Raw genomic sequence first — 13,962 nt, forward strand, 5'->3', positions numbered from 1 at the left:
GGCGGAAGGGGCGGCGCGAGGCGCGGGGCCGGCGATGTTGCTGTTCTGCCCGGCCTGCGGCAACGTGCTGGTGGCCGAGGAGGGGCCGCGCTGCCACCGCTTCGCCTGCACCACCTGCCCCTACGTGCGCAATGTGACGCGGAAGGTGCCGGGGGACGAGGGGGGACCGGGGGGATAAAGGGAAAGGGGAAAGGTGGGGAGGGGGGGGGTGGCCGCGGTCGGCCCGGACCCCGCTGACCGGCGGCGGCCCGCAGGTGACGAGCAGGAAATACCCGCAGCTGAAGGAGGTGGACGATGTCCTGGGCGGCGCCGCGGCCTGGGAGAACGTGGATTCCACCGCAGGTAGGGGCCGTGAGGGGGGGAGCGGGGCCGGGCCGGGCCGGGCCTCGCCTCCCCTCACGGCCCCGCGCCCCCCGCCCCGCAGAGCCGTGCCCCAAGTGCGAGCACCCCCGCGCCTACTTCATGCAGATCCAGACGCGCTCGGCCGACGAGCCCATGACCACCTTCTACAAGTGCTGCAGCCCCCAGTGCGGCCACCGCTGGAGGGACTGAGCCCCCCCCGCCCCCCGGGGCCGGCCCGAGCTGAGGGGGCCCCGGCCTGGGCCTGCCCCGGGGCCCTCTGCTCGTGGTGCCGGGGCCGGGCTGGCGGCGGCCACCCTCGCAATAAAGCTGGCGGTGAGTGGAAATCTGGGCGTCGTGTGGTGCTTTGAAAGCCGCTGAGGGTGAGGCTGCCGTGGAGGACTAAAAGAGAAGAGGCTGAGCCAGTGCCACGGTGAGAAATCGGTGTTTAAGAGGTAACTGTGGTTAGCTGAAGCTCTCTGAGAATACTCGGCAAAGGTTAGGCCAGGTTCAGGTGCTAAGGAACCAACCCCCACACACAAAGCAAAGGTAAAATGTTACCCCTGGAGCCTTAAGGGGAGAAAAAAATAAGAGAGGCCTTTTTCCCCCCATGGGCAAACCAGAGAAGTTCTGTTTGAAATCTTGCAAAAGCTAGGAAGGATGCATGGAGCCCTTTGGACAGTTAGAGGCCTGGCTTGGCTTTTTCAGGAATTTCTTTCAGAGCAATTATTGGAAAAACACAGTAGGATCAAATATTACCTTCAGCTTAAGATTTATTCTCAGCTTAAATGTATTCAAAAGTAAAAATAACTTAAAAAAAACCTGCTTTCTTAAAACAAAACATGATGGAGTGGAAGTTATATAGCGTTTAATCTGCATTCACGCCTGTTCTTAAGTTTAGATCTTTTCTACGTTTTATTATCTTTTATCTATTATACGTGGATAATCTGCACCCATTTATTCCAGTTAACTTCACAGGGGAACACTCTTCCCAGCCTGAGAGTACAGTCTATGGTAGGCTCAAAGTATGTTGTTGGGGTTTCACTCAGTTTGGGATTGTTTATTTGTTCTTCTATGACTGGCTTAGAGAAGAGAGACACCATCGATGGCTTTTTCAGGTGAAATCGTCTGATGCAACCAAGAGCTTCAAGACCCTGCAGAAAAGTTCACATATTTTAGCTTAAGCAGTTGCAGAAATAAACTGAACAACCCACCCACCCCCTCAAATGCTATTCTACATTTAGTGTTCCCAGAAACATGAGGCAATTTATACCGAGTGGTTTCACTTCCAGCCCACAGGAGGACACAGCGATGGCAAAGGGCATGGCAAAGATTACTGCACACCAAAGAAAGTTCAAATAGCTGGATATATCCTCATTTGTCATTTTGCTCATCAGCTACTGTATCTCTTGAGGATAAAAGCCTTTCAGTGTAGCAGTTGATGTCTGATTAGTAAGAACACACTTTCAGTGACAGCTCTGAGTTACACGTTGGAGCTGGTATAAATGTACCAGGATTCTGAGTCAGCACCTGTTAATGGGTAGGCATTTGCTCCCACAGCAACACCCAACAAGGCAGTCTGTGTGCTGTATGTGCTGAAAATACCTGCTGCATATTCAGGGATCTTACACAGGGAAGCATTCAGATCTACTGGCACTTGGTATAAGACTACAGATAGAATATATATAGCTCTGTATAGGATTTCAAAACCAGTTCTCACCAGATTTATTATTAATCAAGTTGTCACCCATTTTGCTGGGACTTCAAGCGAAGTAGGTGCTGACTCTTACTGCAGAAGCTTAACCTAACAGGTTGACACAGCTGATGGTTCACATACCTGCAGTATCTCCAAGACAGCAACAGGCTGCAGGACCCCCATATAATGCTGCAGCAGCAGGTCTTCTGTTATGCCTGGTTTTGTCATGATGTGGTAGAGCACAGCTTCCATCATTCCCTTACATACAGGTTTATTTAGATTCCCATCCACAATCCTCCATGGTCTCCCGATGAAGCAGACGTTCTCACAGGCCCTGCAAAAGACAGTTCAAGTTCAGCTCTGCCAGCTGCTACTTTGAATGTAAACTGCTGGCTGCATCACAATGCCTCTTCCATCCCCCTATACTGGCAGCCAAGGCAAAATGCTTGCAGGTTTATCTTTATCTCCTGATTGTGTGCAATTGTAACCAACCCTGTCCTTAGTTCTTACTAGGTTTTCCCAAAAAGAATTATTCTAGCTAGATTTCCTATCATCATAACTTCTATGTAACAGTGACTGGCCCCAAAGTGAACACAATGTTCAAGGTGCAGTCTCACCAGCGCTGCTTGCAAGGGGACAGTCACTTCCCTAGCCCTGTTAGGTAACAGTCTGTGCTATTTCTAATAGAAACCAGGATGCTGTTGGGCTCCTGGGCACACTGCTCGCTCACATTCGGCTAGCTGGAGGTCAAACAGCAGCCCCCAGGTCCTTTTCTGCTGGGCATCTTTCCAGCCACTCTTTCCCCCCACATGTACCCACTGCATGGGGTTGTTGTGACCCAAGTGCAGGACCCAGCACATCACTGATGATCAGCAAAGTTTTGCTTCACCTGTTTGCATTACTTCTATTATCCTCCAAAAGTTGCCAAAGACTTGCTTTGATCTGCAACATACAGCAATGGTACTCAGCCAGGAAACCGAATTGCTCATTTTTAGCATTTTGGATGCAAAGGCTGGACCCTGCATTGTAATTCACACTTCCCATATTGCAGAGTTTCTCTATGCCTTTCCTAGCCATGCAGAAGCTGAGAGTCACTGACACTGGACTTGTGAATTAAAATTCCTGTTGTTCCTCTGATATTGGGGAGCACACATATGAACACATCAACAACATTAACAAGAACAATGGAGGAAAACATGGGGCTCATCTTCAGTCCTCTCAACCCACCAGAACATAAAACTAAGGTCTCCAAAGCATTTGCTTTCAGAAGTTATTTTGGTAACGATAACTTCAGCTGTTCTGCAGATATCTCTGTTACTCACCTGTCCTTAGCTGCCTGGGATAAGTCTGTCATAGAACAGTCTGAAAAGAAAACAAACACATAGTTTTTAAGTTAATTAGCCCAAACTTTATATAGTAGAAGGAAAGTAAAAGGCAGCTAAGCTGTAAAAGGCAATGGCTTATGCTAGAAAATAACAATCAAACTAAGTGGTGTGTTGTTCTTTGTTGCATGGGGAGTACCACGATTCCGCTCTGCCTTTATCTGCCTGCAGCACAGCCCTTGTTGCACACTTGTTCTCACAACCACATCTGTCTGCTCCAGCCACGCTTCTTGTGGTTTTATTCCAAAATCATAGCAAGAAGTTTTATCACTAAAAGTCTTATTACATGGCTGAACAACAGACAATTCTGTGTGCTGAAAGAACCAAGTTTCACCCTATGCAGGGTCTCAGCTTGCAAGTGCTCACATGGGTTTGGGTTTGTTTAATTTTATGCCGCTGGTAGTCATACTGAAGTTGATCAGCTGTCTGAGTAACTGTACACTTAGGATTTGAGAATGCAAACTCAAGATTTCAGCATGGTTTACCTACAAAATGAAGGTTGTCACTGCAACTTCCATGAGCTGTTATGGCATGGGTTTTAATTACACAGTTACTTAGTGTACATACCTCTACCACACCCAGAGGCTAACAGCTTTGGCATAAGCACATGTAAACCCTTCAGCTGTGCTTCATCAGTTAGGCCTCTAAGAACTCTGCACTTGGTTGCAGCTACAATTTTACCCTTCCTATGTTAAAAGCAGTAGAAGTTAAATCCAAAATATCATTTTAGCAGTTCTTAACATGAAACTACTGAAGTCTTACGCTACTTAGACAGCCCAGAGTCTATTTCTTGCAAGAAAGCTCCAATTAAACAATAGTCAACTCCCAGACCCTATGGATCAATCTGCACTGATTCATATGGCAGGCTGCAACTGTAAATGCAGGTTAAGGGCAGATTTTGGCAAAATGCCACAAAGACTGTTAGCTTGTGATTCAATCTGAAATGAGAGCTGGTAGAAACAAAAACAAAAGAACCTCTGCCATCAACCTACTCAATGTAAATCCTGGCAAGGACTACTAGCTATTAAAAAAAGAAAACTGGAAATAAAAAGGACAGGAAAATGGAGTCAGATTGGGTCACAAAAGAGGCTATTAATCTTCACTGGCACGTCCTGCATTCTGGTGAATGGTTTAATGACTTCACAGCTTTCAGTCACAGGCATTCTAGTTAAAGGTACACCATAGTGCTGTGTTTTCTAGATTTAAAAATGTCTCATCTTTGGAGTGAAGCCAGAGATGAGAAACTTCAGATCTAAATATATCATTGGAGAACATTAAGACACTGATTGTCTTGCTCTACTCTGCACTGGTGCAGCCTCACCTTGACTACTGTGTGGAGTTCTGGGCACCACAGTACAAAAAGGATGTGAAACTGTTGGAGAGTGTCCAGAGGAGGGTGATGAAGATGGCGAAGGCACTAGAGGGGAAGATGTACGAGGAGCAGCTGAGGGCACTGGGCCTGTACAGCCTGGAAAAGAGGAGGCTGAGGGGAGACCTCATCGTGGTCTACAGCTTCCTCTTGAGGGGGAGTGGAGGGGCAAGCACCGATCTATTCTCTTCAGTTACCAGTGATAGGACCCGAGGGAATGGAGTCAAGCTGCAACAGGGGAGGTTCAGGCTGGATATCAGGAAGAGGCTCTTCACGGGGACTCCTCAGGGATGTAGTCACTGCACCAAGCCTGTCAGAGTTTAAGAAGCGTTTGGACTGTGCTCTTAGTCACATGGTCTAAAATTTTGGGTGGACTTTTGGGTGCCAGGAGTTGGACTTGATGATCCTTACAGGTTCCTTCCAACTTGGGATATTCTATGATTCTAAGGAAATGGGTTTCTAAGGAAAGCACATTTCTGGACTAGGCATGAACATTCCAGGCACAGGCACAGAAAGTAATCTGTCATATATCTGAAACCTCCAATACCTTTCAGATCAACTAGCACAGTGCCCCTTTGTGAGAAATGAAAACTTCTCTTAGTGGGTATGGCTTCATAAAGGATTAAGGGTTTGCTTATAAAATGGAGCTACCTGTTTGGGATCAGATGACAACGAGCTAGCCTCTATTTCGTGGATGTAGAGCACTCCTACATACCTTTAGAGGCCTCTGGGTTCTCCTGCAAATGGGAAACATCATCACACTGCTCTTTGGCTGAGTGTTCAAGGCTAGGGGTAAGCTTGTTGTGGTCAGTGCTGAAATCATCATTTTCTACTTCCAGCTCTTTGTCCTCAGAACAAGGTTTGTCTTGATCCTTGTATGCATCCACATTCACAGTGTCTGGAGCACACAGTGGGTGTTCAGCTGTATGTTCTGATTGTCCCCCCAGGGAGCTTGATTCCCCGTCCGTAATCAAAGGGTTCTTCATGGTAATAGGATCAGTAACATCTGCATCAAAGTTACTTGCATTTGCACTTTTCAAAGCACTCTGTGAATCCTGGCAGAGTTGGTTACCATCTTGAAGGACATCATTTTGAGTCTTGCATCTCTTTTTTGGGGGTTCTTCATCACAGAGATTTTTTGTGTCTGTTTCCAGCTGTTCCTCCTCTTGTGAACATTCCTCTCCTTTCTTTGGTCCTGACAGCAGGCAATCCTGTTGTACATCTGAGAGAGCAGTGTCTGCACCTTGCTGACCAGAATCATCTGGTTTATTTATCAGACATACTGAATGTAATAGCCATGGCTTGGCAAATATAATTGCAACCAGTCGTACAGTATAGCCTCCTACTTCTAAAACCTGCTGCATTTCAATGAGGTCCTATGAAAAAAAAAAAAAAAAAAAAGATCTCAGGAGCTTACAATGGAAAAAAAGGCATTATAACTAAGTATCATGGAATCGTCATATTTAAGTAGCAGCAAAGAGGGAGAGCTTAGTAGGTTATTCAATTTCCTGTCCTGTTGCGCTTAAGTTGAAAAGATGTTCTGTACCTTACACTTCTCTGAAATTGCAAACCAAGACATTTTTGTTCAGCTTAAATTAAGTTAAACTGTAACTGGGAAAGAGTACTTTGCTTCCAGAGGTGAATGTTGACACCTCTAAGTTTCTGAAAAAGTTAATTCCTATCTTTGATTAAATACTGCTTTAGATTTTGGCCTTACTATGAGACAAGATTTCTATCATGCTATTGGTATGTTATCTCTTGCCTAATACAAATAGCTTTGTTCAATTTATATTGCTTCATACCATCTGGAAGATTGTTCTATTCAAGGGGAATTCTAGGCATGCAGACATTAATGTATGGAAAACAGCTGGCAGTTAAACCACCTGAATGTACTGCTGCAAGTTCCTGGTGCGAGCAGGTTCCACCTCTTCATAGCTGCAGAAACGTTTGCCCAGGTCAGCTGTGCAAATCCCGAAGTGGGAAGTGGCTTCTATTGCATTACGGATCTCCAAAACAGCAGCTGTGTCTCCGGGAGTATAGCCATAGCATTCTGTGCACTCACGAAGGAACTGATCAACATCATACTTTTCGTCTTGGACTTTTATCAGTCTAGTAAAAGTTTCAGGAAGGCAGGAGACTCCCACAGCTGTGTTATCAAGCACAGAAGAAACTGCAAAGCAAATAAAAAACAAGTGTATAAGCTGTGATGTATTGTTATTACACAGTGCACTATGGAAAGATAAATATTCTGAGACAGACAGATTAGAGGTGTTCTAGACAATTCCAATTAAAAACAGAGCTCAGCTTTCCATGTTCATTACTGCAGCTTCCTTTTTCCTTTCTGCCTTACATATTTGTGTCTGAAAAGGCCTGTAGATGTACAGCAAGCTGGTTGGAAAGGGCCTGTTCTCTTAGCAAAGGGAAGTATCACTGGAAGACAGTGTAGACTTTCTGGAATTCTCTTACACTGGGCCACCTAAACTTAATTAACTAGTTAATTAACTCAGTTAATTAGTTAATTAAGTTAACCTCATTAATTAGTTAGCCCAGCTCTCCAGCCTGTCCAGGTCTCTCTCACACTGAAAGATCTGTGGCAGCAAGCTATTAGCCAAACAATGGCATAAACTGCGAGTTCCCAGTGTTTTAGTACAATCAGTATAACAAGCATCTCTGTTTGGGGACAGGTCTGTCACTGCACCAAAACTCACCCCCCACTGTTATAAGTATTCAGAAGCTGAAGCAGCACAAAACCGTTTTTCAGTCTCGGATGGTTAGGTGGCAGTTTTGGCAGACCTCTTATCTGCTCCCTGCCCTTTTATCTGCAGGTTTCCTTTACATCATGCACTGACAGACACTTACATGACAGCTGCACTTCATTGACAGCCAAGGAAAAATAAGAACTGTAATGAGCTGTTAGCTGAGCAGAGCTGCAGGGCATGTGTGGTAGCAGAGATATGAGAAATAATTTATATTTTACCTCTATCACAATAACAATAGGAATGGGCAGGGACAGCACTAGCCCTTCCCACTAAGAGCTAAACAGCTACAGGCTTTCCTGGATACATTTGCATTACAGCAGAAAGGAAGACCTTCAGGAAGGAAGAGTGCCGATAAATTGCAAATATTCAAGCTCTAAATGTTATCAACAAGTTTAATTACTGTAGCTAAAAGGCCAGAGATTGAACACCACTATTTCAGTCACTTGCAACAGACAAGTAAAAGTGAATTTCCATTCAAGGAGCTCTGAAAGATTTTTTTTTCCTCTTTACAGAAAAGAAACCCTGGGTGTAAGGTAGCATGGTACTTTAAGTTACTGGGGGGAAAGACAAACTTCAGGAAAAATGGAGAAGAGAACAAACATCCTATTTTGATATACAATTTCATGCAACATGAAGTGCAGCCAAGGACTTGTCACCAACCACCAAAAGGTGCCTTTAGAAGTCAACTACTTGTTTGTATTCAGTCAGGAGAGAAAGCATTACAAGGCAAACTGCATGTCTAATGAAAAAAGAACATTCCTATTAGGAGGCTTTGTTCAACTCAGAAAACTCATAAGCTGAGGATTTATCTATCCTGCTCCAGCCCATCTGTGAACCAACCTGGAGAGCTGAGTCTTCCCGGAACTGGTGTACACCGCAGCTTAACCTTCACCTGGCAGGAATTGACCACGATATTGTCACTGGGACTCAGATTGCGCATACTGACGATTCCAGGGGCATAGTAGCCTCTCATCAGCAAGTAATTGGTATGAGATGCTTGACGAGCTTTTACTTCTATTCTCCGTTTGCCTCCAGAGCTGTCGTCTAAGTCGTCATCCTCCTCTTCCTCCTCCTCAAGTCCTTCTTTTCCCAAGCTACAGCAAACAGAGACTGTTTGTTTGTTGCCTTTCCCCCTCCCAAAATAAGAAATTGACTCATTACAAGGAGTACAGCAAGAACACATGCTATTCTGCATTCCAGTGGTTAGTCATGAACAGCTGTGGGTACGTCCATAACAGGCTTATTTGAAGTGCTGAGAACAAACAACCGTAAAAAAACAAAATCCAGTGAACGTCCACAGTGAAGTATAGACTGTCTTTTTGTGAACATCTGAAATGAACCCCACATATCTCAGCTTAAAGTGCTGAACCTCTGAACTTCTGTTCTTGGCTGAACAGCAGCTTCATCATGAGAGAACACCTCTCAGAGCACAAAGGCTGAAACCGTAAGTGTCTCAGACAGGCATGAGGCATGTCTGTCTCATAGCGTAGGGTTTATTTTTAAAAGGAGAAAAGCATCACAGACCAAACACTTCAGTTATTTTAAAAAAAATAAAAAAATAAAAATAAAAAAAAAATAAAAAAAAAAAACAAGAAAACTGTAGACAACCTCAAAGTAGAGAAAGAATAGTTGTAACAGCAGCCATGATAGATTTCCCAGGAACAAATTTAGTCAAGTCAACACTGTTACTTTCCAGGACAAGAAAGAGCCATTCTGGATAAACGCAAAGCAGACAAGGCTCTGAACAACTGATCTAACCCTAAAGTTGTCTCTTGTTTTAAGCAGATTATGCTAGAGACAACCTAACCTAGGTTCCTTCTAATATTTTCTGAGATGGCTTAGACCTGAAGTACCATCTCTTAAAACATATTAAAACCAAAAAGGAAAACATCATTTTGAAAAAAATCTACTGTGAGCATATCAAAACCAGTTGGAAAACTGAACTCAGGTACCTCTACTCACAACTAGGAGTGCCAAGAGAGAGTTTCAATTTCAATGGTATTCAATTGCTGCAGGTTTAAAAAATAAAAATTAAAGAACAGACAACACACAGAACAAATACTGTGGAGCCAGGTGTCACTGATAAAGAAATCCTAGTAAATCTTTCTTAGTCCTTGAAATGGGAAGATAGCCAACTTCATTCAAGTTACCCCCAAACCTTATTTACTAATAAAAATAACAGTGCTTACCTTTTTATCACTTCATTTTCTACCATAGTGCTGTCCACCACAACTATCTGTTCTGGGATTCTCACATTCACAGATACAAGTCCCAGGGAGAATAGGGAAAGCATTGTCACACAGTGACCACCAGGTCCATCCATAGGAAATGTAATCATGTCTTCTGATGCTTTGCTTTCTTGATCTTTAAAGGAGAAGTTATCTGGCTGGTCTGATTTTTCTGTGTCCTTGAGCTTCTCGAAGAACTGAAAGGACTCCGTACAGATTGTACTAGGAAACCGCCATGTAAAAACTCTGGACAAAAGAAAAGAAAACAAACAACCAAACAAGAAAAACAATTGGCAAACCATAAATCTTTCGTAGTCTGTTCTTACAGTGTATAGATTTCAAATCAATAGTACACAGAGCAGCCAAATAGTTAAAGTGCCATGCTAGAGCTGATGACCAAGTATCCTCTACATCTGCTTTCACAGTCCCTTTACTAGGTCCAGAAGAGCAGGCATTTGTACACCATGTAAAGGTCAGGTACTATATAGCAAATATAAAGGAACAATCTCATCTCCTGCTTGAGCATTGACTGCATTTATAGCTAACTGCTCTTCCCTGCCCCCCGACATCCAGGGTACAATACAGCACAAAATAATTAAGAGACAAATCTTTTCATCACATCTAGAACTTTGGTGCTACCTCCCCTCTCCTCTGCACATGTCTTTCTGTAAAGGCTCTTCAGCAAACTTGTCTCTATTCCCTGCATGGTCCCAATTGCTAACTGAATGAAGGGCTAACATACACAGATGGTATCTTTATCTTTTGAGCTTCAGCTGTTATGGCCGTTTGTTTTTTTAAACTCTAGATACTTCATGTGTATTCTCCATGCCAAGCATACCAGACTTGATTCTTCTTATTTGCTCATGCATATACAGTGACACCCACCTGTAATAACTCTGAGAGAGCTGATATGACATGGGTACAAAAGGCAAAGCCCGGCTTTTCTTTGGACCCAGCGTATGGTTTACTCGACGGCGATTGACCAAGCTTCTCTTCTGACACTCTAGGAAAGCCTTCACAAGAATGTCATCCCGGTACTCCCGGTACAAACGAAACGTCTGCAAAAAACACCAATGTAAAAGACAGTTTTAGCTCAGAACCCACTGGTAGGCTCACCTACTTGAGGTTTATATTAACTAAATGAACACTGAGCTACAAGCCAGAATGTAAGTGATATATATAAATTCACTTAACTACACTATTTGTTTCTTTTATTGGCTTCCAGGCTTTCCGAAGTAAATGCCAATTAAATTAACTAAATTCTGTAGGACACTTAAAAGTGAAAACGGGATCAGTCTCCTACTAGAATTTACTATGTAAAGCACATTCATTTGCACTGTATCTGCATAGATTCTTCCCATCATTTTACCAGGCGGACATGCTTCCACGAACTTGACTTTTTAGGCTCCATCTTGCCTGTTGATATTAAACTCCTTTGGAACTTCTAACTTTATTTTTGAAGTGTTTCACTGATAGATGATACATTTTTGTAATCTCCAACACTGAAGGAGAGGTTGACCAACGCCAGTGTCAGCTGGATACTAGGACTGCCTTTGTGGCATCTCCTCCAGAGCATAATTTCAATTGCTCAAGCAGGCACTAAATCATGATACAGTTTGACCCACTGGAATTGACATAGAGTTCATTTCCTATGATTTTCAGGGATTGCTGCAACCTTACATCTTGCAATCTCATCCTCAGCAGAAAAGCACCATATAGAAGAACTGCCTGGAAAACATAATTTCTCAAAAGCAGAACAGAATAATCCCCACAGAATGGATACAAATCTAAGTTTCAGGGTTTCTTGTCTCCCATTTGAAAAGACGTGACAAGGTAAAGAAAAGCTCTTTAGGACTGTATGACCAGTAAGGATTGGTTTAGATTTTGTACCTGAAACGACTGGCAAGATTTCATCTGGTTATCCGAGAGTGCCAAAGTGCTCTGAATAAGATTCTGTAGCACTAAAAAATGAATATCGTAGACACTGAAAAAAAGAAAAAAGTGTTTATTTATGATGATGATTTTTGAGCAGGAGATACCAAACTACTGAATTAGCACAAAAATAGGCCAACTCAATCACTTGCTTCTTTGGATATAGATTTCTAAAGATGTGAGATCAGCTGAGGATCATTAACGTAAAGGAGCCTGTTAACATTTCCTTGACACTCCACCCTGAATTTTTGGATCAGTCCAGATAACCTGACATAAAACAAAGTTATTTTTGGTAACATCTCCTCCTCTTAAGGTACAGCACCCATATGGAAAACATAAATGTTATTATAATGGTAAGAGACCACCAGAATGACAGATTATTGTCTTAGTTGAGAATATTCATACAGGAAAGACTGTCTTATTTCACATTCCAGAGAACTCCTTGCCAGTAAATAAAACTTCTGCTTCCACCTCTACCCATTCCGTAAGACTCCTCCTAAGACTCCTCTGGATGTTTATAGGCTAACACAGAGAAGGTGCTTCCCAAGTACAAAAGTCTTCTGCCAAAAGCCACTTTCCAAAATATATCTGCATTTTCTGCCAGCGTGAGACCTGGGCTCATCTGACAGTCTTGCCCTATCTTTTGTCTGCACATGAGCCATAATAAAGTAGATTTTCGTAGAGCAACCGAGGATTCCCAACACAGTCTTCAAGTCAAGCACTTCCTTAGTGTTCTGCAATTTCCAGACACCTCTTTTCCATTTCTTTACAAGTTGAGAGGTTAGATTTGTAGAACATTGCAAAGCATTTCAGGAATGATCTTACTACTTCCTAAATTCTGGTGAGGACAGTAAGTGGTAAAAATTTCTTTTGAGTTGCAAAGGAGATTTAAAAACTTGGAGATAAAAATAATCACAAAGATACTGAAAATTCAGGTTTTCCCAACAAAGAAATTTTGAGAAGGTCATTGCTGCTGTCATTCTATTTATCAAATCCACGATCCATGTCAGAGATACCTGCAGGCTTTTAAGCGTATTCTTATACTTAGCTTTATATTGAAAAAACAAACAAACAAACACATGAAAAACATACTGAATTAGATGACTATATGCACAACTTTCACAGATGTGAGGGCTGACATGACCCTGGAGTCCCAATGGAAAAAAATAGTGCTGATGTTACTCACCTACTGAGACTATCCTCTTTTGTGTTTTGGTTTGTATCTTCTCCAATTGCCAAAACTCGAAATCTAAATAAGTGAAGGGAAAACACCATGACAAAAGTAACATGTTTTATGCTGAATCTGTGCCATACAGAGATCTTGATTTCGTATCAACTGTGAAATGCAGAGGTTAACCACAGCAATTGCTAATAACCTAAGTACTAAAGCAGTGCAAGGGTGCTCTCTGCTCCAGCAGCCCTCAGCATAACTGTCAGATAAAACACATGCATGGGAGCCAGTACAGAATTGTACAGATTTGGTATTTTACTGAGTTCTCAGAATTTCAGTTGCCATCCACAGCATTTCAATAACATACAGCTTTTCCCAAAGTAAAAAAAAAATAAATAAAAGTTACAAAGGTGCTAAATTTGTTATCATAAAATTGTTGAGACCCATATTTTCAAACTCATCTCCAAGTAATATTCATCAACAGAGAGCCTGGGGAATGCTACACAATACTAAGCACTCTTTGGTATTACAGTTTTAGACAGCAGCATTGAAATGATTTAGCTGAATAACCAGCAACAAATTATGATACAAAATGAAGCCAGTTGATCTGGAAAATGGTAAAGGAAAGTCAAAATCACCATTACCTGGAAAAGAGTTCCTGCAAAGTATCAGGAATCTCAAGGTTGGGATTCCCCAGTGTCGAACTGAATTTCACTTTCAGTCTTTCCACAAACTGCTTAAACTCTGTTGCACAAACCTTTAAAAAACAAAGAGAAAGAAATTGAGGTTGGTAACATTTCTGAAGAGTCGGAAAAGACCATTTACTTTCAAAGTGTTGATGGAAGATTCTGGTAGAGATAGCTTAGTATTGAATTATCAAGTCAGAGAAATAGTCCAACAGATGACAGAATTCATTAAAAGCTCTGTAAAGACTGCTGATTTTCTCAAAAGTTGCAGGTTCTGTTTGTAATCAGGCTCACAGCTACAAGCAACCCACCATAAAGACAGTTAAAAAAAAATTAGACACAACAGCATAAGATATCTTGCTGGAGCTTTGTTTAGGCTTCTGCTTAAGTATTTTTTTCT

At 42.5% G+C, this 13,962-nt stretch overlaps 2 protein-coding genes across 4 annotated transcripts in view; one reads left to right on the forward strand and one right to left on the reverse strand.

Moving 5' to 3' along the window:
• Positions 1 to 13: 13 nt before the first annotated feature.
• POLR3K (RNA polymerase III subunit K) lies at positions 14 to 772 on the forward strand. Its single transcript, XM_082772840.1, has 3 exons — positions 14 to 145; positions 255 to 342; positions 425 to 772. Exons 1-3 carry the CDS (start codon positions 35 to 37, stop codon positions 550 to 552), a joined length of 327 nt encoding a protein of 108 aa, XP_082628966.1. The 5' UTR covers positions 14 to 34; the 3' UTR covers positions 553 to 772.
• A 322-nt stretch (positions 773 to 1,094) lies between these two features.
• Positions 1,095 to 13,962, reverse strand: part of GTF3C1 (general transcription factor IIIC subunit 1) — a gene marked incomplete at its 5' end in the record, with an annotated part of 41,716 nt that continues 28,848 nt past the window's right edge. For all 3 annotated transcript variants that reach the window (XM_082772828.1, XM_082772827.1, XM_082772829.1), the window contains 11 exons: positions 1,095 to 1,493; positions 2,177 to 2,369; positions 3,358 to 3,397; positions 5,502 to 6,162; positions 6,670 to 6,956; positions 8,386 to 8,639; positions 9,735 to 10,019; positions 10,659 to 10,831; positions 11,664 to 11,757; positions 12,892 to 12,954; positions 13,521 to 13,633. In XM_082772828.1, the coding sequence (XP_082628954.1) occupies positions 1,272 to 1,493; positions 2,177 to 2,369; positions 3,358 to 3,397; positions 5,502 to 6,162; positions 6,670 to 6,956; positions 8,386 to 8,639; positions 9,735 to 10,019; positions 10,659 to 10,831; positions 11,664 to 11,757; positions 12,892 to 12,954; positions 13,521 to 13,633 (2,385 nt within the window). In that variant the 3' untranslated portion in view covers positions 1,095 to 1,271. The remainder of the gene's footprint in view (positions 1,494 to 2,176; positions 2,370 to 3,357; positions 3,398 to 5,501; positions 6,163 to 6,669; positions 6,957 to 8,385; positions 8,640 to 9,734; positions 10,020 to 10,658; positions 10,832 to 11,663; positions 11,758 to 12,891; positions 12,955 to 13,520; positions 13,634 to 13,962) is intronic.

This window comes from Aythya marila, assembly GCF_965140915.1.
Source record: "Aythya marila genome assembly, chromosome: 15".
NCBI lineage: Eukaryota > Metazoa > Chordata > Aves > Anseriformes > Anatidae > Aythya > Aythya marila.